The sequence below is a fragment of the Chiroxiphia lanceolata genome, chromosome 2 (assembly GCF_009829145.1).
Source record: "Chiroxiphia lanceolata isolate bChiLan1 chromosome 2, bChiLan1.pri, whole genome shotgun sequence".
In the NCBI taxonomy this organism is placed as follows: Eukaryota; Metazoa; Chordata; class Aves; order Passeriformes; family Pipridae; genus Chiroxiphia; species Chiroxiphia lanceolata.
Window position 1 is genome coordinate 26,766,776 of NC_045638.1, and position 27,116 is coordinate 26,793,891.

The 27,116-nt window shown below is 42.0% G+C and overlaps 1 protein-coding gene and 1 long non-coding RNA gene across 3 annotated transcripts in view; one reads left to right on the top strand and one right to left on the bottom strand.

Moving 5' to 3' along the window:
• GRTP1 (growth hormone regulated TBC protein 1) overlaps positions 1-4,292 on the bottom strand; it is a 33,132-nt gene extending 28,840 nt beyond the window's left edge. Inside the window, exons 1-2 of one of the 2 annotated variants that reach the window (XM_032678843.1) lie at positions 4,178-4,292; positions 2,594-2,745 (exon numbers count right to left, since the gene is read on the bottom strand). In XM_032678843.1, the coding sequence (XP_032534734.1) occupies positions 2,594-2,745; positions 4,178-4,215 (190 nt within the window). In that variant the 5' untranslated portion in view covers positions 4,216-4,292. The remainder of the gene's footprint in view (positions 1-2,593; positions 2,746-4,177) is intronic. The other variant, XM_032678844.1, reaches the window with a different exon arrangement.
• Positions 4,293-8,467: 4,175 nt separating this feature from the next.
• Positions 8,468-12,941, top strand: LOC116782350. Its single transcript, XR_004355205.1, has 3 exons — positions 8,468-8,578; positions 9,785-9,961; positions 11,039-12,941. It is a non-coding gene; the product is annotated as an uncharacterized LOC116782350 (long non-coding RNA).
• The last annotated feature ends 14,175 nt before the right edge of the window (positions 12,942-27,116 follow it).

Here is a 27,116-nt window from a genome sequence, read left to right on the forward strand (position 1 = left end):
GTGATGAATAATGACTAAAAGTTCTCACGTGCAGTGGAAACTAGGTGAAGATAACAAGGGTAGAGAGAGAAACAAAATACCAAAAAAATAACAAAGAGACTGGAGAATGAGTGAAAGGAACTGTCAGCCAAAATTCCCTGACCCACCCTGCCAGCAGGTTGTAATACAGAACAACAGGATACACTGCCTAATTACCATTGCTATATACCTCCTCTAATTATTTTTCTTTACAGTAGAACAGAATTATATACATACATACCACACTGGATATGAGGCAAACACAGTAGCATGTGAACATGCCACATTTCCAAACTGGAAAATTAACACAAGTTCTCACTTCCTGTTCACCCAGACAGAAATTATGAGCTTCTCTGTGTACAGACAAATGGGTGTGGAACTCCTGAGCTACCACATGTACAATGCCTCTCTCACATCTGCTCACAGTAAGACACTTTGAAACGGCCCTGATAGAACTCAAAACATGGGATCACAAATACAGCTATTGCATTCTGGGAGGGAAGTGGTAAATCAAATATTCTTCTCAGTTCTAGCTTATGGCAGAGCCAGCAGCTCCTGATCAAAGCTTCAGAGCGACCAAGTCAAGGATTGGAGGAGGGAAATTCAGTGCATAACCAAGCAGACCTGCTGCTCTCCAACTGCCTACGAGGAAATCACGGCAGGATCATCTTGCAGGATAAAGTACACACCTAAACAATTGCTTACACAATTCCATGTGCATATGCAATGGACTTCAATCTTAACACTGATATAAGAAGGAAAGTATTTAAAAATCAGTAATTGCACAGGTCAACCTTTCACTCTCCTCCAAGGTCTCAGTTGAGGATAATGCGGGAAGCTCTTTGTAATAATTTTGAATCTACACTCAAACTACATTTCCTCAACATTGCTTATTCCTGTCACTCTCCTTAGAATTACATATTACATATGTACATGAGAATGCATAGCCTAAAAATACAAGTATCTTTAGCAAAAGTTACCAATGTCACAGATGATGCACCAGACCACAAGGGTTTGTAAAATTCAAGAGCCACTGCCCATATCCACCCAGTGGATTTACAGAGTCCCCTTTTTCACACAGAGCAGCCTGTTAGAAATAATTAAAGCTACGCTAAAAGTTACTGTGATTACATGGCTGGTAAGGCAGCATGACCATCTGAAACTTGGTGGAGTTTGGGGCAAAGTTTTGGCTCCAAAATAAGACCAGAGGCATTCACACTGTTTGTATCACAGTAACATTCTGTGCCTACACTGCTGGAACTGAGAACACAAAGAGAAATGAAATGAACTCACGGAAATTTCTAAAAGCTACCACTGTTACCATTAACACATTTTAAGAGGAGGAGATAAATCAAAACCTGAGATTATTTTTCCATAATGACTAGAAGACTAAGTTCTGCAGAATCTCAAAATCCTCACCAATTCAAAATACCACAAAGTTATCACTATATTCAAACTTGACACCCTAAACAAAAGCTTTTTTACATTTGTAAGAAAAATAAGATAGTAGAAGTAGATACTTTCTGGTTAGCAGCATATGATCTAGCAGCTACAGCACAAACCTACATTTTCTGGGATTTCTCAGACTTAAAATGGACATCTGTACACAAAATACACTGTTACACTTAAAAACTCTCACTAGTTATCATCCCATTCCTGGTGCCAAGAAAAAAAAAAAACAAAAAACAAAACCACCAGAATCACCAGTCAAAGTCTGCGCCTCGAGCACAGCTCTAAATATTTAGCTATGTTACAGTCAATGCCTGATTAACTTTTGCTTAGTTTTACTCACTTTTTCTTTAACATAATTATGGAGAACTCTGCCCAGCTCCAAAAGACACCCAAAAGAAAGCAAGTTGATTAGCACCATTTAAAGCAAAATTTAGATGCTTATATGAAAACATAACCAAAAGAAAGAATGCGAGGAAAACGCCACCCTTTAGTTCCACAGGACTCTCTGACACCTGATTTTTTCCATTTATTTCTACCTGTCTGTTTTTCAAGATTACTTGAGATTCATTACTAGAGATTTTCTTGCTTTTTGAAGCAGACATTAACACTTCATCAGCAGTGTATCCAATGTTGCATTAGCTCCCGCATTCATTTTACTTTCTTCACTTTATAAGGCATTTATCATCAGTTCTTACTATGCACCTTTTCAGCTGTGTGGTAAATGTCATTTTAGAAAACAAAGAACATCTCAGCAATCTAAAGAACTGTTAAAGAGTCAGCACCTGAAAGCCCTAACATCCTGATCCCTGGGGTTCAAGAGAGCAGATTACAATACAGCAAACAGCTGCAAAACAGCATCTTGAAGTGCCAGTGGCCATAATATCTGGGTTATAGATGTAATAAGATACTATAGCATACGCCAAAAAAGGATTACTCCTTTGTAAGCTTTAAATCAAATCCCTCTAACAACAGCATACCTGCTTATGTATTATCACTGTTTACACTACCAGTTTTCATTTGAAGACAGAAATAGTATTTAACATCCCAAAACACAAAGCCATTGAATACTATTTATATTGGTTCCAACATAATGCACTTTTACCTATAAGCAGACACAGCTCACCTTTTAAGCTCTTCTGTATACTGTTATTCCCCTTTAGGAGTTTGGACCATTTTATTGCTCTTCTAGTGAGTACCACCAGGTACCTGGAAAAGAATGCTTCATAGGATGCATAATCAAAGTCTTCTGGCCTTTCAAACCCATATGGATCAACCCTACAAAATAAAAAAGAATTCTTGTACATGTTTCAACATACCTACAGCTGAAAAAAAACATGCTCAAAACTCCCCCTCCCAGCAAAAACCTATTTTATGCAAACTATTACACTCCATTTAGCATATCAAAGCTGCTTAAGTACATTAATTTAAACACACACTGTTCAGTCAGTTTTACAGATTTCACTGCTTTTACAAGCAAGGAGTTTTTGGACCAAAGGATCTGTTGTCTGCAAAACTGACCCAAATTATGATCACACAGAAATCTCAGAGGAGTTTTTCTCCACAATACAGAGAAACAGTTGAAAAGTATGAAGGTATAGCACAACAGCTCCAATATGACCTCAGCTCTCTTTCCACACAGTTCTGCACAGAAAAGTGACAACAAATAGTACAAGCTACAAAAATTATTTTTCGAATGGGTAATTTCTGAAATCTTCTTCATGAAAGTGTACGACTTGGATAAAGAGACAAACCTTTGTATCAATCCACCTACTTCATATGTGTACCAAAAACACTTATTATCTTTTACAATTTTTCACTGTATAGCACATTATCTCAGGCAGCATGACACTAACAGAGTTCAGAACTGCATGGCTGATTCTAAGATTAATATATCAAGTCACTTAGCTAAATTAGACTTATGGCAACTTCCCAGGGCACTTTATCCCTGCCAGCTATCCCCACTACAGGACACTCATAGACTTTGTAGAAGTTAAACAGGCAGAGGGGGCTTGTTCACTCAGAAAAGGTTTCAAGACAGACTTCGGGGCTTAACTTCCTAAAACACTGCCCCTTTCATTCATGGAAAAGGAATTAGGCCATGGAGCAGCACTGGCATAGCCTTGGGAAAACTGGCTCACGGGAGCGTCACAGGTAGTAACGCATGAATCAGAAGAGGAACAATTAAATATTCAGACCTCAAACTGTTATTACCTAGTTGGCTGTTCAGAAAAGTCACCTTAGTATTCGTGTACTCCTCATATCCGACACAAAAGCCACAGGTGTAAAAGACATCGAGACCCCCGACACAGGTTTCTCATAAGACACAGAACATGAAAACACCCAAACCCCCCCCCCCCCCAACACCTCCATGAACACACATCTCATATTTACGACTGCGACTGCGACTGCCCAGGCAGCAAGCAGAGATAAATATCATGCTCAACTCCGTTCCTGAGGTAGAAAGGCGAAGCGAGTCAGGACGCAAGGTTCTAAGGAAGCTGCCCTCCCTAACCTGCCGTCGGGCAAGGGAGGTTTCATGGTCGCTGCTCGGTGCCCTCCGTCGCGCCGTGGCCGCTTCGTGCGGGGCTTCCCCTCCTCGCAGCCCCTCGGCCGCCCCTCGCGGCTCCGAGCGCTCAGGGCGGCACAACTCGCCCTCCCTGCGCGGGTGACCCGGCTCCGGACCCACCCCTCGTCCCCCCAGCCCTACCTGTACGCCCAGTCCCGCCCGTCCTCTCGCCTGTCCATCGGCCGCCCGCGCTCGGCCCCCGGCGGGCGGGCGCTCCCCAGGCCGAGCAGCGCCGCGGCCGCGGCCCCGGACGGAGCTGCGGCTCCCAAGTTCAACTCTCCTGCCGCCTCCGAGGGGCGGGGGCGGCCGCCGGGTCCCGCCTCCCGTGCCCGGGGCCGGGCGCCGGGCAGGGCAGCTCCGCGCCCGCGGGGCTGGGCGGCGGCGGCGGAGCGGCTTCCATCTGCTCGGGCTGCCCGGCAAGGAGGTGCCGGTCTGGTTCTGATAGAGTTTTAGGTTTGTGTATTTCACATCTCTCTCGTCTTTGAAAAAAAAAAAAAATTCTTTTTTTTTGGAAAAAACCCCCAAATGTCTCACTAATACAGTGAGAGGGGCTTCAGGTATGGCCCTTCAAACCAAAGGAATTTTCCCATAACCAGTGAGGAGAAATCACCCCAAATCATCACAATCGTCCTTTTAATTTCCTTCAATTATTCATTTAAGTCAATGCTGTGTTATACAGAATCATGGAATATTCTGAGTTGGAAGGGACTCACAAGGATCATTGAAGTAAAACTCCCGGCCCTGCACAGGACAGCCCCAAGAATCACATCATATGCCTGAGAGTATCATCTGAACGCTTCTTGAAGGCTGTCAGGCTTGGTGCTGTGACCACTTCCCTGGGGAATTTGTTCCTGTGCCCTGACACCCTCTGGGTAAAGAACCTTTTTCTAATAAACTGAAGTATTACCAACTTTAGCTTCTGCTGATCAGTTTCCACCATAAACTAACATTCACATGAATATGATTTAAATAATAAATGGCAGGTCGTCAAAAATGTGGAGTGATAATACAGAAAATTGCACCCAAAAATTGGCTTCCCCATTTCTAGAACCCAGCTCTAAAACTATCACACTGCTCTTATCTTCAGAGGTGCCGAACAAAGCTGGAAACCCACAAGGACTCTGCCCTACCTGACTGCCAGCAGCTTAATTCATAACACACTGTGAAACAGAAGGGAGAGAGCAAAATTATATCCCTGCTTGTCCTTTCTGAATCAAGTCCTGACTTTGCACCCAGCAAAGTGCTTGGAAAATTACAGCTACTGCTGGAGAAACATTATCTTGTTCAGCCAGCAAGTAAGAGTTGCTGAAGACAACAGATGGGATTTCACAAGGGAGATCAACAGTTGTTTCAGCACACTCGTTGGAAGCTACCTTCTCCCTGTGGGATCAAAGGCAATCACCCACACAGAAATGTAAAAGTAGCTCGACTCTAATGGCAGGGAAAAAAATATAGAGATTTGTACTTGGTTCAACTGCCATTGCAGTGCTGTAAAAGTTCGTGATTGTTCAGCAAAACATAATTATTACCTTTTTTTGTGGGAAAATTCTGTGCTTCAGCAGGGCTAGGGCTTCTCCTGCTGGAGTGTGGTCCTGCTCAAATTACTGTGTGGCATCACAAACACGCTCGGGTACTGGCAGAACTGGAAACTGATTACAAACCAGCCCAGGCAGAGCTGGCCGGTGCCTCTGCCAAGCCTGTGCTTGACTTCCCGCCAGCATTGCCTTGGTGGAGCATAGGCAGAGGCAGGCTCTGCAAACAGCTCTGCCCCAGTGAATTGGTCACAGTCTCATAGAAAATCCTTGGCAGAGGTGTGAATAGGAGGCGATGCTGTCCCACAGAAGAGAAGACGGAAGCCTCAGTTAACCAAAATATCTTCTCCCACAAATCCTGAAGCCACAGGCTTGTTTAGTGACAGGGTTATACTTCACCTGACAAGGTTAAGCTCTTTGGTGCATGTTCCTTTTAAAATGGATCCATCAAAGGTTTCCTGCAAACAGCACATTGTTTCTGTGATTAAGTAAGAGTACATCTGCAGTGCATCAAGGGTAGCCTTGTGTATACCACAGTGCATTTTCACTGTCAGCAAGCCTCAAATGTTATATACAGTTTCTGTTGCTCTAACACTAGCAGAACAACTGAGTGGTTCACTCAGATTTATGCCTTTTACACACAAAGGCTCCCATTAAGTATACTTAGAATATTCATCGATTAATAGAAATAATTCTTAAATTTCAGCACAATAATTGGATCCCCACATTTTGTCTGATAATATGAGCCAGCCCACTGTCTGGCAAGAGATAATACCTTGGTTGTCCTTCACAGGGCAACAATGCTGCTCTCGTCTGGGCAAATGATATCATGTTGCTTTCAAAGGCATTCAAAGAAACTAATGCATAAACTCTCAAATCTGAAAACTGCATGTGCTTGATGTTGTGATCAGCAGAAAAGGATACTGTTTACTTTTAATCCTTTACTTCTGAAGGAGGTAGTGACAGTGGCAGACTGCAAGAGGGCAGACTTAGCTGACGTTCAGACCAGTGAAGCTTACAGCCTGCCACCCAGTGCAAAGGAAACTACTTTATATAACTTCTCCCTTATCACCCCACCCCCTTTTTGCATCTGAACCTTATTCCTGAAGTTTTTATGTAATGATTAAAGTGTTTGGTAGAAATTCCCATCCTGCTGCTGCCAGAGTGACTCCTTAAAATAGTGACTTCCCTTTAAGGGTAGACATTTAGATGTGTTCCTTGCAAAGGCAGATGAAGACAGCAGAGAGTGTTTCATGGGCTGAGGCATTCAAAGCTTTGCTTGTCTCATACCCTGTATTTTAATGAGCAAGGCTTCCCTTCTTATGTTTGCAGAGCAGTTTATAAATAACAATACCAGGAAGATTTTCAGCCTTATCAGGAATTAGTCTGAAGTGTCTTCACACTTCCCAAGGCTGTGAAATGTGTGCTACAACACCTATGCTTCATGTATCATCGGTGCTGAAATGTAGTCCAGCTTCTCACATACCACCCCACAGCTGTTGTTACTTTTAGGCCACAAGTGGGGAAGGAGCATCAGGAGAAACTCCTCCATAATATTTGTGCTTGAAAGTATTTCTTTGGCTGCCTGTGGGGGCCATAAAGATTCTTTCTGTCATCCAAGAATGACAGAAATATATTTATTATTTTGTACATCATAAATGTGTTTAGAGTTTATTTTCCTGACATTCTTTTTTTCCTGGCTCCAGGAAGGCCAAAGAATAGAAGTTCATAGAGGAAAGAAAAGTGCTATAGGAGTGAGAAAGGATAAGGTGTGCATGGATATATTGTGCCTAATATTTTTAAAACAGCATGAGTGAATCTGTTCATTAAGAAATACCAGTGAGAAACACCACTTCCAGCCAAGGTAGCAGCTCTGCTTTTCCAGATCCAGACAGTAAGTTTTAAAAAAAAAAACCTAACTACTCACAAAATGGTTAATAGCCACTGTTTAGAAAACACAAATGCAGCAGCACTGGAGAAGAGAGAAAAAGATAGTTTTTCTCGCTACTGACTGGGTGTTGTAGTTTTCTAAGTGAGGGATGAAATTCCCACATCATATGTGGCTTCCCTAGCTCATGTGATTTGCCATACAGCCACTAATCTTTGTGTCTGTACTTAGTAAACCTCAGCACCCAAGTATACCCTGCTTTGTTGGAGCTCAACTCTGCATCCATTTGGCTTGAGCTACTTTCCCATGACCTGAAATAAATCTACTGGTCCATAGCTGGGGAAAACAGTTTAGATTAAGTGGATTTGGAGTACAGAATATCCAGTAAGAAGTAAACATATATGTATATGTATATATATGTGTGTGTGTGCATGTGTGTATATATATACATACCTATAAATATATTTTTTTTTCTATATTCTAACCTGGGCACAATGTGCTCCAGGACTAAACAATTCATCCATCTAATGAGGTTAAGGAATGCCACCATCACACCCAGACACATTTGGTTCCTGTTACAACCAGCTACCTACCAAGTTTAGTCAACCTTCTCCTATGTATGGATTGAGGCTCTCAATCCATAATGAAATGTAATGAAATGCTGAACTTGCTCCATATTTTTGTCCCAGAAAATTGCACCATGCTTACATAATTGTAGTCTGCAGGCTTGATTAGACCTGCTCATGTGAATTGTTCCAGCAGCAATCACTGAACTTTAGAATAGACTGCATAGCAAGAACAGAAATGTATTTTAAAAAGTTAAATTCCAATATTCCCTGAAGGCTTCACAGCTTCATGTCTATTAAGGTTACTAGCTGTTAGGACAAGTCACGAATCCATGTGTAGTCTGGGAACTGCCAGTATTTTGATTATCCTCGGTATGACTGTGGCCCTGGGAGTCAAAGCATAGTGATATGAGCATCTATAAAAAGGAGCACTAAAGCTTGCTGCATACCACTGCAGCTGCCTGGAGAATCAGCATTACCCATGGAAATCTCTGCAGAAAGGTTTTTGTACTCGGCTGCCATCCTCCACCTGCATCAGAAAAGAAGGCTCAAGGCTGTAAGTGACAATACTGGAAACAGCAGGGACAGAGAAATGATATGGTAGTGCCCTCGGTGTGAAAAACATGGCAAAATTGTATGTTGAAAGTGATATGGAAAAAATACTTGAACATTATTAGCAGCAAGGGGGTTCCTAAGACAGGGACAAGGATGTCCTTAGAAAAAGGTCAGTAGCTACCACAGACTGGTAACCAAACGGTGTGGAACTGAGTAGACCAGGTTCTGTGGTTCATAGTGACTTGATGAATCTAGCTTAGGTCAGGCTGCAACTCTGTAAAATGTGTTTGTTGTTTCAACTGACAAAACAAAGTATTTTCTAGATGGCTTTATTCTATTTGTTTTATTTTCTCCTTATCTGCTTGAATGATCTTGAGGGGTATGCTGAAAGCCCTTTAAATCATGCTGATGATGTTTACCTTACGAGTACAAGGCTTATAACCGAACTTTGAAATTTCCTAGGGAGAGATGACAGACAAGATTGGAGATTATTAACTCCTTACTTGTCCCATCCCCTTTTTCTTTCTTATCCCCAATTGTAAAAGTATCATGCATAGCAAATTTAGTAGCTCCAAGATCTACTGTTTAGAGATAGGGTTTAACCTGGGTAGGGTTCTCTGGCTGTCTGCTACGATTTCACATTTGGTCCTAATTGAGAAAAGTGAATGCAAACCTTCTCCTGGCCTTCACTTGCCTCTGCATTAGACTCCTGCAAGGAGTCTTACTTCAGTTGTCTCAAGTATTTCCTTCTGTAAAGAACAGGCGGAGTTATGATTACAGGTATTTACATACAATAATTGCATGTAAATACATATTGTTAGCTGTAAAGAACATTATCTATTTCACTTAATTGTCTCTATACAGGGTTTCTCTAAAAATCATGCATTAAGGAAAAAAAATCCTTAAAGTAACAACATGGTTTGGTGTAAGAAGGTATAGCTACCCAGTCAGGAATAGACATCCATTTCTCTCATGGAATAAGGCAAGAGTTTTCTAGGAGCACAGATTTTAAGTTTATATAATTAAATACTATTTTATAATGCATACATAAAGGACTATTGAGTTTAAGTCAGATCAGCATATTCCCTTTCTATAAATTCCCAGCTTTGGAGTGCTGAACTCTGCAAAGGTAGTGTGCTCCCAGGGTGGTTATTCTTCACCATAGCTTTCAGTGTATTTATTCCCTATGCATTGTTCAAACTCACAGGCTGAAAGAAAAATAAGAAGATTTGTGAAAACCTAAAACTGAGTTTAACAGCAAGAGCAGCTGAAGCTTCTTGGAACTGCAAGGTTATAGCAACAGCCATCAGTACAGACATGCCTCAGTATTTACATGGGATCAAGATATCGGCTGAAGTATCATGTTTTTAAATTCCTTTGAGAGGTAAGAAACTTTGATTGCAACATCTAGGATCAAATTATGCCTTTCTTCTGGCTTATTTTGCCAGGTTAGAGATTATATAATATGACTAATACCAGAGGAAAAATATCATTCTCATTTTGTTTTCATTCGTAATGTCCCCCAAATACTGATGCTCTCACAAACAAATACATTGTCAAAATTGAAATAATTTAATTTAAATGTCCTTTTTCTTATTTCAGGTACTGCTGTCACTGTTCTTTCTTGTCTCAAAGTAATCAAATTAAAGAGGGAAGTGTAACACTGAAAACCATCAGTAACATTTTGGTATTTCCATGGTTTACTGCATAATTAGTTACAAAAATAGTATGTTCTCTGCCAGCTGTTTGATTCTTTTTTCCATTTAAAGTGTAGCTCAGTTGTCAACAATTCAGCAGCTTGTTTTTTTTTCAACTGAGAAATTTTATTTTAGCTGTGTATGAATTTAAGAAAACCATAGAAGTTAATATGCTGTAATTATTCGTTGAACCATAGCAGTCATTGAGTGAGATAGTGTTCCACATTTGTATTGCTTCTGCAACAGGTACCTTCTATTTCTGTGTTTTCTCATTTCTCCACAATATATTTTTCATGAATTATCTTCTCAGACAATCCAATCGTACCATTTTTATAATAATTTCCTTTTACATAACATCTTGTCACTGCCAGTCCTCCATGAGCAATTGCTTAATTTCCAAACATGGTCAAGTAAGCTTTACAACAATTATTGTCTTTCCTGATCTATGCATTTAGCATTCTAAAGAATGACTCTATAAGTATTTCCAGCTGCAATTCTCTTAAATATGCTGTTCTAAAAATCTCTATCAGACACAGGTTTTTGTATTTTGATGGCAGCAGAAATGGCCTTTATAAAATTTGCTGAGAATTAGACTTTGAGAATTTAATGTTTATTTATATGTGTGCCACAGATTAGGTTGTGTAAATGAATGACCTTTCAGCAAAGAAAGCTCAGATTTGATCCCACAGAAGTCACTGGGATGGAGGAGGGAAGGGGCTGTGTTTGTCATGACTCTCCTAATAATTTTCAGTTCTTTGTTTCAGCCTGTCTTAGTCCCTGGGGTTCAAGGAGCTGTGGCAGTGCAGGATCGGAGGGAATGTATGAATCACTCAAGAAGAGATGATTCTCCTCCACTGTGAAAAACTGTCACTCAAGCCTTCACCTAAGAAAAAAGATGATTTCTCTCTCCAGCTCCAGTGCCCAGCTCTGAAACCAACCCAAGTCTTGGAACCTTCCAAGGCTCAACAGAGAGTTGCCAAGCTGGAAAAAAACCACTGCTGGGAAGCTCTAGCACTCCTCCTAGGCAGAAATATCCAGGAACCAGCTTGAAGGAACCACCTGGCTCTCACAAAATACATTACATGTGGCTGTTCTGTCTCTCATATATCTTTGCTTGTGTTACAAAAAAATAGAGGTAGGGGCTGTATGTTAAAGCAGGCCAGATCATAAATGTGAAGGTATAGCCATAGTTTTACTCCACAATTGAATAGTCTGAGAAAATAAACAGAAGGAGATGCAAGTAGAACAAAAGCAAGTTCAGCCTTCCATCCAGTAGAAAAGAAACTGCTGGTGTGTTGGATATTGTACAGAACACCGCAGAATTTTCCCCCTTCACATCATGGGATCAAATATACCTCACAGCTGAGTTGCAACTCTAGCACCTGTATGCAAGCTGAGAATCAAATGGTCAGATACCAGGAAGAAGGATACCTTGCTGAGAACTTCCTCAGATTCACCCAGTGCTTCAGACAAAAAAAACCAAAAAAGAACGAAAGAAAGAAAGAGGGCACTTTCTTGGAATTCCTCTTCTAGGACTCAGCTTTCAAAGTGCACCATCAGTATTTGTCAGCATGACTGGGACTTACTCTGTGTGGAAAAACACTGGTGGCTCTTTTGATTGCACTGGATGTATTTGAGAGTACTGATGTGTGTTTACTACAGTGGGTGGTTAGCATTCACGGTGTTGTTTCTAGCACGAAACAAATGCCAGATTAGCAAGGTGTTTTATTTCCCACAGCAATGATAGTGTGTCCCTGACAATACTGTTCATATTCCCCCAGGGGAGAAAGTTAATGCTGCTCCTTGCAGTCAAGCTTATGTAGCGATAATAAACAGTACTTAAGAAATTCACAGTTGCTGTCAAGGGTCTTCACAAAGGGGTCATTTGTAATGAAACAAAAGACATATCTGGTGGACTGACTTCTGGAAAGAAAAAACAATTAGATAACACTTACATGAGAATCAGTGGCTGGTTTTAGCTTTTCAATGGTCTGATTTGCTGCTCGAGCACCCTTCAGTACCTTTTTTAAATACATCCCCCTGTGCAGTTATTGGCTTTTGCGACTTGCACTTCCTTGACCCACAGAGCTATCTTCAGTTGTCAGAGTACAGCCTGCATCTAACATTGCTTGCTAAACAATTTTGAAAACCAGTGGAGTAACATCAAATGGTATTCAAGAAATTTGCAGCAGATGATTGCAAGGAGCAAAGCTGTGAGCACTGAAATATTGATAATAAGGAAATGCAAGATGCTTATCTTGTCACTTCCATTTTAGCACTTACCTTTAATAAAAATATAAACCAAAGGCATCTTGGATCTCCTCCCTGAACAAACATACTTCAATACAGTAATTGAGTTGATAGTCTGTGCTATTAAAAATGGGTAAAAATAGTTTAGAAGAATGTGAAACAAAATCTGTCTTTGATGAGTGTGAGGAGAGATGAGGCAGAACACCACAGAGTTTCACTTCATCAGGGTTTTTGGAGCTCTAATTTGAACATGGCTATTTTTAGAAGACTTGTACATATCAACAACACTAATGACTGCCAACAGAGACAACCATGTTCTTAGAGCCAGCGGCATCGTGTGCAGCTCTCGGGATTTAACTAAAGCGTGTTTTTGGCAAATAGTAATAAAAGTAATTAATTCTGTTTGTTTCCAACAAATTGAGTTATGCTTTTATTTTACCTCTCTTTCCCTCTGGGAAATTAGTCCAGAGAGTAATTTAACAGCCTTTAGTTCTTACTATTTAATGTAGTGAATGGCTTTTCTACAAATTTCTGACTTGCGTGTATGTGTGTATGTGTGTATTTGTATGTTGTGGATGGAAACTATGACTTTCCCATTGCCTTAATTTTATTGCTATTCTGTGATCCCTCTAACATTTTGGGAAGCGAAACAATCCCTACCAAGAAACTTGTCTGCCTCATTACTAAATGGTGAGAACAACACAGACCAAGACTCTGTAATCTCTGTCAGGGGACACGCAAACATGTTTGCTATACAAACCCACATTTGTAAGAGGGGCATCCTGAGCTGGCTCAGAATAAGGGAGCTATAGCAGGTCAATATTCCATGTGCCTTTGCCAAAGGCATCTTTCTTATCAGCATTTGTTATTAGCAAGCTGCTCACTCATAGATCTATCCACAGTGCTGAATGATAATATTCATAAGTGATAAAGCAGCCTTATTAGAAAAGTTTCTGTCTAGCTATGGTGGCTGAGGAATGCAAGTTGAATGGCAAGCAATGGGGAGTCAGAGAGAGCACCTTGATCTATGCCTGCAGCAGAATAACAGCTAAAGAAATCATTGTGCAGGCATTATCAATGAATGTCAAAAGGGCTTTGAAGTAAATTGCTGAGGATTTGATTGCTGATCTCAGCAAAACACCATCTGGACCTTGTCAGCTGTGGAAAATGGAAAGAAAGAGCCAGAACCTACAAAATGCAGGGCATCCAGCTAGGTAAAGCTCTTTAGCTGTTGGTTTGTGCTCAGTGCCCTTTGCCAGTAGCATGCTCTTCTGAGCAGAGATCAAGATTTCCTCTGTTACCACTCAGCCTTTGCTGTGCATTTCTCCTGTATGGTAGGAAACCTCCACTCTTTTCCACCTCCACAGCTGCTTGCTGTGGAGCGTCCCTGCAGCAGTCCTCAAGGCAGCTTCCATCATGGCAGCAGCCCTGCAGCACTGGATGTGGTATGAGCAGAGGGAAACCCACGGGCAGATACACTCATGTGTATGTCCAGGTTCGGGGACAGTGGTGGCTGAGCAAAGGTAGGCTGGTATTTATAGGAGGTTTCGAATCAGTGCATTACAGCACGTGGCTCATCTGGTCATGAGGCCTGTAGAGATAATCATGAGGAGAGAGCTCAGCCCTGGTGCAAATATAACAGGCCTGTCTGTTATATTATGCAGAGGACCCAGCCCTCCTTACTGCCAGGTTCCTTCTGCAGCTGGGGTGGTAGCAGAGGAAAAAATCCCAAGATATGGAGACATGAATGGGTACTGCCCTGGAGTACAGGAGAGGTGAAAACATCCTGCTCTCTGTCCTCCCCACCCCCAATATTTCACTTGTTTGAGCACCAGATTGTCATCAACTTTGATATTTGCTGCCCGGGTGCAGTATATGTGTGCATCTGTGTAGCTGATCAAAATACAACATTCAAAATCGTTTTTTTTTAATGTCTCTGAGTGTTTTCTTTAAAAAAAAAAAATGAAACTTCAGAAAGGAAAGATTACTACGTTACTGAAAACTCTGTTTTCGGGGGTTTCCCAGGATTTAATGAGCAGCTGCATGTTGGAAAGAAATTCTTTCTCCTGAGGCTCTTGGGAGGGCTCAGAAATCTTTATTGAAAAATAACTGGAAAATTTGACCCAGAGAGCAAGTTCTCTATGTTTCTTGGAAACTCATGATTCATGTTTCAGTCTCATTTTATGTCCCTTGAACAAGACAGAAATGTAAGGGGAGAATAGGAAAGTGGAAAGGAAAAGCGGAAAGCCAGCAGTAGGGAAGCCAGCAATAGGAAATGTGTGTGTCACAGGATGAGCTTAACAGAGTTTCCACATGGGCAGTCAGGGAAAAACATGTATTCTTGTGTTAAAAGTACGCTTTCCAACATCATCTTTTTACTTTTGTGAAGTATTCATATTTTTTCTTTTGTGAATTGGTGAAGGAGCCCAGATGAGTTCAAATCACAGATATGGATTTTGAAAAACAGGTATGGAAAACTTATTTTCCTAGAAGTATGTGATAATTCAGTGGAGCCCAGACTCAATATTTTTTAACTCTTTGGAGAATTTCACTCATGGTGGCACGGAGATCAGTAATGCTGCAAGTCATTGCTTGAGTCTTAGTCTTGGACTGTTCTATGGGACCTTCAGTCAGTCGATATGGGTATCTTTTAATGCATGTCTGTGTATTACTTAAGATCATAGAGGGGACAAGAAAATGATAGGATGATCATCCTATGCTGTTACTTCACCTCCTGGAAGAGCAGTCTTAATGATTTTGTGCTGTGGACTGTGGCTGCTGCTGAAATGGGTCGTGAAGGACCCTGTTTCCATTGCAAATAGTAATATTTAATGATCAGCTGAAGTACTGATATTAACATCTTCAGGGCAATATCCTCATGCCTGGTAAACAGCTGGTCATGCACAAAAAAATAAAGCATTGTTGGAGAGCTGTTAGAGAGGGTGAAGAGTTAACTGTTAGCTGTCATCTTCAGACAGAATTTGTTTTTCAGATTCCCTTAAGGACGCAGGTTTTTTCCTCATCTTGTCTGCAAACAGCCACGTCTCCAAATGGCAAACTCGCCATCTGCAGGCCAGCGAGACAACTCGCAGGGGCCGGGAAAGAAACAGCCCCTCAAAGATCAGGGACACTCAGGTACACTTCCTTATGGTGGTCTTAGGATTTCCTCCTCTTTTATGCACCAGTTAGCAAATGAAAATCACCCTCTGGGTGCTATCCCAAAGAAGTTGGAGTGTCTGTCTCTGGAGATTAATCCTATCCCACTGGATTCCTTTAAAAATGTAAAAAAAAAATTAGCCTTGATATTCTTCTGCAGCAGGCTTCTTCTACCCTTGCTAGTTCATGCCTGGTCTCAGCTGTAAGGAGAGAGCACAGCTTCCCAGCCCAGGCCTTAACACCTTCCCCCAGCTACTAGAAATCAGCACTGTTTTCCCCCATGAAACATGGTTTTGATTAGAACATACTGTTTCTTAAGCATATTTTTACCATGAGAACATGTTTTATTTTTTAAAGATACTAAAACATGGTGTTTCAGGAAGTTTGAGCTTTCTTTGTCAGGCTGGAGGAACATTATCGGAATGCATTTTTCTATTTGAAATAAATTTTAAGGAGAACATTCACCTTATTTCAGTGGTTATTTTGTAGTGCTCTCGAATCACAGCTGCATCCAATTAACCATAAAAAGTCAAACCCTAAAGAAAATGTTTAATTTTTATAGTATTGCTTCCATTCAAAACTCAAAAAACCCCCAAAAGGAAACTGAGACAACCTCAGTTTCACCCCATTTTGAATAAAAGCTATCTCTAAGCTGCTGAAAGGAAAACACACATAATCTAGCTCCTCCAGCAACAGAAGAGTTTGAAAGCACCCCAGAGAAACCTGAGAACCTGCAGCCCTGTCTTTACCAGTCCTATAAGCCATGTCCTAAATACCATCATATGGCACCCTAATGAGAAACACAGAGCCTTGTTAGTGCTATGTCTCCTGTCTGTAATGTACCACTAATTTGGCCCTGCTAGTCCTAGCAACTGTGGGTGAGATTCATGCCTATCTTCCATGGCCTCCTTTGGCTCTTACCAGAGGTTTTGTTGTGGTCTTGTCCCACCTGGAGCTTCTGCTGTGGAGAAAGCTGCTCTGTTGCCATAGGATACAAGGAGGGCAACCACCACACAAGGGGCTGCCTAGCAAACCTACCAAAGCTTTGGGGTCCTGTTGCTGCTGATTGACTTTAATACATTCTTACAATCCTTCATCAGTCACAAAACATTCCAAATGGAATTTTAACCATCTTCATGGAGGCTGTGGTCATCTTATGATCTTCAGAAGTGAAGCTGAACTTTTCAACCCCTGGAACTGGGTAATTATCTCATTGTACTTTGGGCCCTGAGATTTGCAAAGAAATGATTTTTCATTTAAACCTGGATTTCTTAAGGAGAAAACATAAAGAAAGACCTGATTTTGCATTTCAGTTTGTCTTGAGCTGGGCACTAGTGGTGTACATTGGAGAGCAATGTCCACTTATTTTAGAAAGATATTTAAAGAAGTCATTGAACCAATTTTTTAGTTTATAACTAAGCCTCAGTGTTAGCTTGCTTGAAAGGGAAGCAGAGAAGCACCTAGAGCTTGTGCCTATGCCACGTTTTTGCTTCCAGGTGAATTCTGAAAATGAGGGACTGAGGTTAATAGCAAATAATAAATGTAATATTCAGACTGAGTTTTCACATCGCTGTGAAACTCCAGGTGAGCTCTCTTGGTTACAGCCAGAAGGGTAGTACATCCCTGGTAGTACACTTGTTGCAGACTGCCATGACCCAAAGAACTTATGTGTATAAAGACAGGCACCAAGGTGAAGGAAAAAGTAATTCATTCCCCTTATGCAGATGGAGAAGGAAGGCATAGACTGAAGATGATTCTTTTGACATCAGAAAACCTTACTGCTTGGGAGGGCAAAATCAAGACTTGACTGTATTTTCGTTATATTTTCTTAGGAACAGGTTGTGCTGAAGTGTTTGCTTCCATGTGGTGCTTATACAAGTCTGTTTCTTCTAATTCTTAGTGACATTCAGCATCATACTTACTCTTGCTGAGAATTGTGTTCCCACAGAATTTAAACGGACTCTTTGTACCTTTTTCAATCATGAGTTGTACAAGTCTGTGAAGAGAAATACCAAAGGAACATCAAAAGTCCCCAAGCATCTGCTGACGTTAGTTCAGGTAATAATAGGGGAATGTTACTACCAATAATAATATCTTCAGGTGGGGCAAGGTGAACCCACAGCAAGATCCTTCTCTTCCCTTCACTGTTATTTGTGGAAGCAGAAGAAGGGTCCAGGGAAACTGTTAGGGGTCTCCCCAGGATTTGCTTCTCACAGGCTAGCCCTGGGTTTGCCTGACTACTCTGGCCAAGCAGCAGGTAGGGCTGGAATGCTTGCTGGTCACTGTGGACTACTTAGAGGGTAACTGTATTTCCATGTTCAAAGGTTCAGTTTTGCCGGAGTTTCGTGTTCTGGGGAGGACAGCATCTGGCAACCTCAACTATAAAAGCTCTTTTCCTTAAAGGTTTTATATAAAGGAGCAGCTACCCAAGGCCTTTCCACAGCTCAAATGTACTAATGTGGCCACCAGGTTACTGACTTCTTCTGCCAGCCTTGAACCACAGGTACCAAAACCTGGTCCAGCCCTGTCATGCCACCAGGTTAATTCCAGGTGTGCACTTAATCACTGCCCTCGCCAAGCAAAGGCAAGGTAGGCAGTCATGTCAGATCATGCCGCCCTGGCCAGCCACCCCCACACGATGGGCTGCATAGGAGGACGAAGTTGGTCCAACCAACGTGGTCCTTACCCTGTCACTGCTCCTATTTCAGTGGCTGGAGTCACCTCCCTGACACACAGCCTGCTTTTTGCCCAGGTCTGAGGAGCCAGTGGGGACAGGGCAGCAAGGAGCAAGCTGCAGAAAATGCAGTTAGCCAAGCTCTTTTCAAAGCCATGACATTTGTGTAATTAATGTTCCATGTTTTCTACCTATTGTCAGCTGTCTTATGAAACTTGTCATGTGTGAGCTCTCTTGGGCATAAGGAAAACAGTTTGTATACTGATGAGACACAGGTGCTGTTTGTCTTTGTTTCTCATGCTCTTTCCCTAATAATGACAGATATATATAATTACAAGATTGTTATTTTATATGCTTTTATTATTTTAATCTTCTCAACACACAAGTAAGACTCAATGGTACAAATAAGGAACCCATCTAAGAAGGAAAACAGTTTTATTAAGAAATCTGTATGGTATGACAATGGTACAGACTTTCCTGTTATATGATGTGTGTAATTTAAATGAGTTAATAAAGAAGATGTCTTTTGGGGATTTCTGGTCTTCTGAATAAATGTCCTGAAGCTTGGAGACAGTAAAGTTGAGATACATTTGGTGGGACCTTATTTGGGTGTTTAGTTCACCACTGTCAGCACCATTCCCATTCCTCAGAAGAACAAAAGATCTCAGTAACTGGGTTAGCAATCCAGAGCTGCCATTTGGTAGTCCATTGTATCAGTACGAACCCCAAGGAGCACAAGGATTTCACTCTGATGGTATAACTTGACTGAACACAGTTATTTCTTGATAAGGATGGACTGGTTCTACAGCATCCAAGAGTTTCTTTCTTAGATTCCTTCCAAAAGTCCTGGGGGTCACAGTGATGGGAAGGACTCACCCTCTTTTTAGACTGCATCTCAACCAGCAACTGCAGCAACTACCATTGTGCAGGCCAAAGAAGTTGTGTGATCTGCAGAAAGTGGTTGCAATTCCTTGTGGCAAAAGCAACCTGCACTGGCTGCTTTCACCTACAGAGCTGCAGTAAGCTGGCCAGTCCTTGCACACCAATTCTTTTGTTCACATCCTTTTCTTTTTTAGATGCTGGGGCCAGGAGGTGCCTAGGAAACTCTCATGTATTTCAGAAATCTGGGGCAATTTATTTAGAAGGGACTTTGGTTGCCTAACATGAGGCATCTTACGAAAGAATCTTGATTTTTAGAGAGCAAATGCTGAGCAGTTACTCCAAAAACCAGATCTTTGATAAACTGTCTTGTTTTGGATATTGGAGTCACTAGACTTTTTTTTAAATAGAGCACACAACAGCTATTTGGTGGCTTTTCAAGAATAACCAGTTCAGTGCATTATTTTATTTCCCCAGGAATTTTTCCCTGTGGCAATACATTTCTGCAGTTGAATGACATGCATCATTGGGAGCCTGCTGTAGCTCTTGTTTGCCAAATGAAAATCTTACCATCTTACAAAGTTGTTCTTCCACCTACAACTGAGACACATTGAGGATAAACCAAATGCAGTAATAGAAGATGTGTAGTAATTCCCAGAATTTTTCAGGTCCTTGAAGTAATAAGAGGTAAAATACTGACCTGCTGATTCTCTGGTTATACAAAAAGTCTTTTAGGTGGGCAGGAAAGCAGATACTTAGCATGAATTTTTGCCCTATTTTTCCTAAGTTCTCATCAAGGAGTGAAAAATGTTTCAATTCTATAGAAAGATGCTCCTGGAAATTAAAAGGAAAAATAAAGCTTACAGGGCCTGATTCATTTCGGAAACCACAGAGTGAGTGCACTAGTTAAAGTTGTTTTGCTGATTTATTTCTCAGGCTTGTGCTGTGCTTATTTCTCAGGTAACGGAGATTTACTTTAGTCTTCCAGAGAAATCCCCCACTACCAAATCCATAAAGATCCCTAGTTATTACTTTTCAGGTTTCTCTGGTCACCCAGACAAACTTCTTCTGGATGGTGTCCAGTGCTTACCAGCACGGGAATAAGAGAATAAATGGTTTCCTAAATGTCCTTGCTATTCCTGCCAGTATTCCTACGTTTTCTCTGCTTTCCTCACCGCTTGCCTGCAGCCTGCTTTACAAATTCAACCATTAGGTGGGGCGTTTCTACTGTCAGCAGCCCAGAGATTTCCTCTGTGATATCTCGGGCCTGGGGGGGATGTTGTATAGTCCCTGTGTGCTGGGATATGAAGTCTTTTGTGTTATCTTTAGTGCTTTCTTCCATTACCAGCTCCACCGACATCCAAAAGAGTACAACGGGGAAAACCTGAGTCAAATTGTGCAACTTAAGGTCTTGGTCTCTGTCTTTTTTATCATGTGTTATGTGTTAAAAGGTTATCCAAATGAAGAAGATGCTGATAAATTGCTAGGTTATTTCACAGTTCAGAGCCAAATGTATGCATTCATTAATTTTTTTATTTCATTTGAAAAATTTGGAATCAGACAACACTACAGGGACAACTGTTTCTTCCTGGATATGAGGTCTGGAAGAAAGTAGTGCCATATTTTCTAACTTTGCAGTGGACCACCTACACCTCATGGTACAGCACTAGCCTCAGTTCTTCTACAGGCTAAGCCTTCACAGGGTTTAGGATACTTCTGCTGGGAATAGCTATGCTTTATGTGCCCTCTTTTAATTTGAAAAAAAAAATCAAGGAGAAGCTCTTTATTATACTTATATGGAGACAATGCTCATCCAGCACGGCTTAGCAGCCCTTTCAGAGCTGGGGCAGGAGAGGAAGCTCTCCCATGAGTCTTCTGACCTCTCCTAGCACCTGAAGCCCTAGAAATATAGGCATCACATTTTCTTCATGAAACTTCTGGAGAAAGTGGTGGTCTCTTTGCAAAGCTGGGACTCTGGAGCCTGGGTTTGTCCCACTCAGCCCCACGAGCCTTAGGACTGCATTGCCGTAGGAGATGGAGGGAGAGCAAGGCGCATCCAGTGGGCAGTTGACCTAGTTCTGAGTTTGGGGACCAAAGACAGAGATTGGTCCTTCAGTCAGAAATCTGGGAGGATGTGTGGGGCTGCTGGAGATGATGAGCACTGTGAAGGGGACTGTACTGTCACACTGATGTGCCAGTTGCTCAGGTCCAAATTTGACTATCCAAATCACCCCAAACCAATCCTTTTGTGATTTCCATATTACTAAGCCCATCTGAGAGGTGCCCTGCCAATGTGGAGTGCTAGGGGTTATTTGACCTAATCAGAGAGGACATAAAAAGTGAAGGATTTTACCGATGGCTGCTACTGGGAGCCTGCCTGGCTTCTCTGTTGCCAGCCTCTACCCCACCACTAACCACTGAGGTCCCCTCAAATCTGCTTCTTCAGGTGGGACCCTTCAGGTGCCCCATTTCCAACTCAGAGTCTGGACTCCCCTTAAATGACTCTTTTATTCAGGCTTTCAAAAACTCCTGGAAAACTGCATTTTGGAGACTCCAAAGCAATGGACTATGCCCGGGGCAATAATACTGTCATTAATCTAATTCTCTCCATGAGTGTCTAATTCTGTAAGAATGTGAAATTTCAAAGTATGTCACCACAGAGGAGGAACCTTGAAAAACCTTGTCTACCTGTCTTTATTTGTCCTGTGCCTGGCCTGGTTTTGATTGTCTGCATCTATAGCTAAGCCAGGGCTTTAAGGAATAATTATTAAAACTAGCAAAAAAAAAAAAAATCCTGCTACATTTAGTGCAGGCTAAGGATCTCATCCCTTCAGTGACCTTGAGAAATGCATATTAGTAAAGCAAAGGGCTGTAGTATGGAGAAGGAACAGAACTGTACAGAATTTCACCCATTTTCCAAAACCACAAAAGCCAAGAGATGTGCGGGCACAAGCATCAAAAGTATCTGTCATTACATCAGACAAATTGAACTAGCAGCTGGGGGGACTCCCTTCACTACCTCTTCTGTGATGGCGTGAGAGATGTACCTAGAGGGTAGCAGAGGCACAAAAGATCTGTGAAGGACTACTAGAGACTGAGAATGAAACTGTTTTCTGTTGTGGTGTCTCCCTTGTCAAGGGTCTCATTAAGTTTGAGCCTGGCCATTTGCACACGTGGCACAGCTGGCATAGATGAACATATCACTCCTCAAACTTTTTTTCTTTCTGAAATGCTAAGTTCTGGCATTTCTTTGCTTATCACCAGTGCTAAATTTCCTGCCTGCATGGTCTGGAGTGGCTTGCTGAATGCAAAGCACACCAATCTTCTACCTCTCTGCTAGCCATCACCACTCAAATTTGTACGGCCTTGCTCTCTTCTTTCCTGGAAGATTAAACGTGTTAACTCCCAAAATGAAGCAATTTCCTTAAGTGAGACGTTACCCTTAAGGATGCATTCAGTGCAAATCTCTGTCATGCTTTAAGCGCACTTTGGGGAGGGTCAGTTGATTTGGATGGATACTTTGTCTTACCAGCAGAGATTAAGGTATGCGGCAACCTAAAAGCTAACCCCCACAAGTTGACTCTGCCTGACTTATCCTGACCACAGGATGCTGCATCTTAGTCTGCTAGTGTTCCATGTCTGTTAAGAAAAACAAACATGGCAGGCATAAATTGAAAGACTTAGGGGCCTCCCGGTGCTCAAGGACTAGCTCTGCTGGGAGGCACCTGCTTAATATTTGGCTAACTTTCTGGCAGAGACAAGAACTCCTTTCATTTGCTAGAGGGTAGTATTCTTTCCAGATGTGAATAAGGGGCAATGTCCCTGCCATTTTGTTTAAAAGGTTAGAAAAAGAATAATTAAAATGGCTTCTGATACGAATGACTAAATTCTAATAAGAACTATCAAAACTCCTTCTATGACAAGGTGGATAAGGGAAAGGCTGTGGATGTGGTCTAACTAGACTTTAATAAAGCCTTTGACACCATTTCCCATGCATTGTCCTGGAAGAACTGGCTGCTCATGGCTTGGACAGGCATGCTGTTTGCTGGCTAAAAAAATGGCTGGATGGCCAGGCCGAGAGGATGGGGGTGAATGGAGTTACATCCGGCTGGTGGACAGTCACTGGTGGGGTTCCCCAGGGCTCAGCAGAAGGTCTGGTCCAGTTTAATACCTTTATCAATTATCTGGACGAGGGGATTGAGCCCACTCTCAGTTTGGGGATTGAGCCCACTCTCAGTTTGGGAATTTAGCCCACTCTCAGTTTGGAGATGACTCCAAGTTGGGCAGGAGTCTTGATCTGCTGGAGAGTAGGAAGGCTCTGCAAAGGGATCTGGGTAGGCTGGATCAATGAGCTGAGGCAAATTGTATGAGGTTCAACAAGGCAAAGTGCTGGGTCCTACCCTTGGGTCACAATAACTCCCTGCAGCTCTACAGCCTTGGAGAAGAGCAGTTGGAAATCTGCCTGGTGGAAAAGAACCCTTGGGGTGCTGGTTGACAGAAGCTGAACATGAGCCAGCAGTGTGCCCAGGTGGCCAAGAAGGCCAGTGGCATCGTGGTCTGTATCAGGAATAGTGTGGCCAGCAGGACCAGGGCAGTGATTGTCTCCCTGCACTCAACACTGGTGAGGCTGCGCCTCAAATCCTGTGTTTAGTTCTGGGCCTCTCACTACAAGAAGGACATTGAGGCGCTGGAGCATGTTCAGAGAAAGGCAACAGAGCTGGGGAAGAGTCTGGAGCATAAGTCTTATGAGGAGTGTCTGAGGGAGCTGGGTTGTTTAGCCTGGAGAAAAGAAGCCTGAGGAGGGACCTTAGTGCTCTCTACAGCTATCTCAAAGGAGGTTGTAGACAGGTGGGGGCTGGTTTCCTTTCCCAAGTAACAAGTGATAGGACAAGAGAAAATGGGCTCAAGTTGCATCAGGAGAGATTTAGATTGCCTATTAGGAAAAATTTCTTCACCAAAATGGGTGTCAGGCATTGGGACAGGCTGCCCAGGGAAATGTTGGAGTCATTATCTCTGGAAGTGTTCAAAAAACATGTGGATGTGATGCTTAGGTACATGGTTTACTGGTGGAATTGGCAGTGCTGGGTTAATGGTTGGACATGATGGTCTTAGAAATCTTTTCCAACCACAACAGTTCTGTGATTCTCCTGTGCTGGCAGGAGAAGCCAGCTAATAGAGAATTTATTACTCAGGTTTGGCACAAAATGCTCTATGCTATAAGAACTTTTCTTAAATGGGAAATGAAATCATGGGCAATAAAAAGGAAATTATGTTTTAGGTTTAGTACCAAGTGGCCTTTACGGTTGCCAGTCCATAAAAGCTTGGTGGGTGAAATACACCTTTGTGTGGAAGGGCAGTCTTGTATCTTCAATAAAATTAATTTTATTTTTTGAGGGCTGGTGTGATATACAATTACGATTTTAATTTTGTGACCCTCCAGATGCCAGAAAGCCTAATTCTTGACGTGTTGTAAAGGAAAAAGAAATCAAATTTAAGCCTCCTCAGTGGTCAAGAAAAACAATATTCACGTCCCCACTTCATCCCAGCAGTGTCCCTGACCAGGCCAGCCCAGTTGTCACATATATGACTCATGTGCATTGTGCTGGCAATAGGGTTTGATCTCAGCTTGCTGCCAACCTGTTCTTGTCCTCATTCTCTTGCTGGCAGTGGGTTGGGGCATTCTGCCAACCTGGGCTGGAGGAACAGCCAGCCCTCGGCTGCACAGTGTGGTCATGGAGAGCATCTTAAAAATTCAAGGGAAGTCACTGCCGTGGGGAAGCAGGGCCTTGTTTGTATAAACTCTCTCTGGGTATCTCTGCAACCTCCTGAAGGCGGATCCTTAGGATATGGCTTTAGGGTTCCTCCACAGTAAGTTTTAACATGAATGTGTGGTTACAATGCTAAGCTAAACTTGTGTATGGGAGAGTTGATGCTGTAGGACATTCTGTCTGTCATAGCTTTACTGAGACACCCAAGGCAGCAACCCCGCCCTCACTTCTCCAAAACTACGTTCATCACACACGAACTTTGTGCAGAAGTTGCTATCACTGTAAACACAAAAAATCATACACCATTAATAGGATTCAGTGAGACTGGCTGCTTTTTACTGCTCTGTTCCACATTGCATTGTAAAATAAACACTTCCTAAGACTTCTGATGTAAGCTGAGGCACCTGCCTCACATCTGTGTGCCCCAGGATTTGGAGTGGGACAGATGTCCCAGGAGGAGCTGAACTGCCATGGCAAAGTGTTGAGCCTGTCTGGCTTACCTTGTCCTCATGGCCTTTCAGCCTTGAGCTTTTCTGAGCTCTTACGCTTGTTGCATATTCATCTGGATTAATTAAGAACCCCTTCAAATGGTGTACCTTTACAACAATAATGCATGCAGTGTATGGGTGAAGCGCAAATAGCTTCAGAGGAGGTTAAATCACTATTTTTCCAATATTAATATTAATGAGGCTGAACATTTGCATTTGTGGTAAATCCTCTTGTAGCATAAGTGTCCTTTTAGGATTTTTATGCAGATAAATGAAGCATTCCCTCCTTCCCTCAGTACTTCTGCTAACAGCATCACTCAGTGCAGCAATAGATCAACAGTTTCTGCTAATCTGTGAAAAGGCAGAGCTTAGAACAAGCACTTTTTGACATAATTAAAGCTACACTGCCTACCACTATTCCTCCAAGAAGTACTAGCAGAGTTTCATTGGAACAAGTAAATACAAATAGAGTTCAGCCTGAACAGTTGTCTTTGTTACAAACAAAGCCCATTAGTTAGCAAGGAGAGTCTGAGACAGGGATGAATTCACGCTGATCTCAAAGCCCTCCTCATATTTAATTTATAAACTGATGATTAATTCAGTGATTAGCTAATTCACTTGCAGTGATTAATTTAATTCATGTCTTCGGGCTAATGTTTAAGAAAGGAAAAAAGCCCAGCTCGAATAGATGCACATCAATGTCCTTGTGATTAAAAAATGATAATATAATGCCCTAAAGAAAAAAGAAGAAAAGAAAGATCAAGAGAATTGGTGACATGATGAGTTGTAAGTTCTTGCCTAAGCTGTAGCTGTAATTTTTAGCTGTGATGTTTAAATGTGTCAGTTACTCTAATGATCAATGGTTTGAAAGCCGAATCTAAGGGTCCTTCACTGTAGCTTTCCACTGTGTATTTTGAGAATGGCATTGCTTTAGAGCAGTCCTCCAGCTCTGCTTTTTTCTCACTTGTTTTGCCAGATGCCTGCCAGCTCCCCTCCCTTTCAGCTGCACCTTTCTCATGCTTCACCAAAGTCTTTGATGAGAGCGCTGTGTATTTCTTAAGTCCAGGCTGCTTTTTTCTGTTTCCAGCAGGATTTTCCTCATCTTCTGATGCAACATGAAATGATGAGGATGATTTGGGGGACTTCTCTGTATTAGACAAACTGGTCTTTTTTGGGACAGTACTGCTTTTACAATTTATGCCATTGCTTGGCAATGGAGCTTGATAACTCATGAAATCCCCTACAGGGTCCACCTCTCCTGAGCCATCATTGCTGTAGTTCTCTGATTGAGCTGAAGAGCCTAGCTGGTATTTCTCTCTTCTCTCAGGTTCACTCTTCTTTTCTGGACTGCCAGTTTTATACAGTGGTTTTTCATCATGTAGTGGTGGCAGTTGCTCCTTTTTGGCAGTGACATTATTTTCTTGAGGCTTCATCAGCAAATTTGAGTATGGGGACTGGCACATCCCAGAACTTGGATCTTTGCTTTTATCTTTTACAGCATTTGCATCAGGCTTTGTAAAACTTTTGGATACAGTGTTTAGGTTTTCTTCTCCTTGAATATTTTTCTCAGATAATTTACTTGAAGGAGGTAACTGACGGTTCCCAGAACACTGGTATTTATCATCCT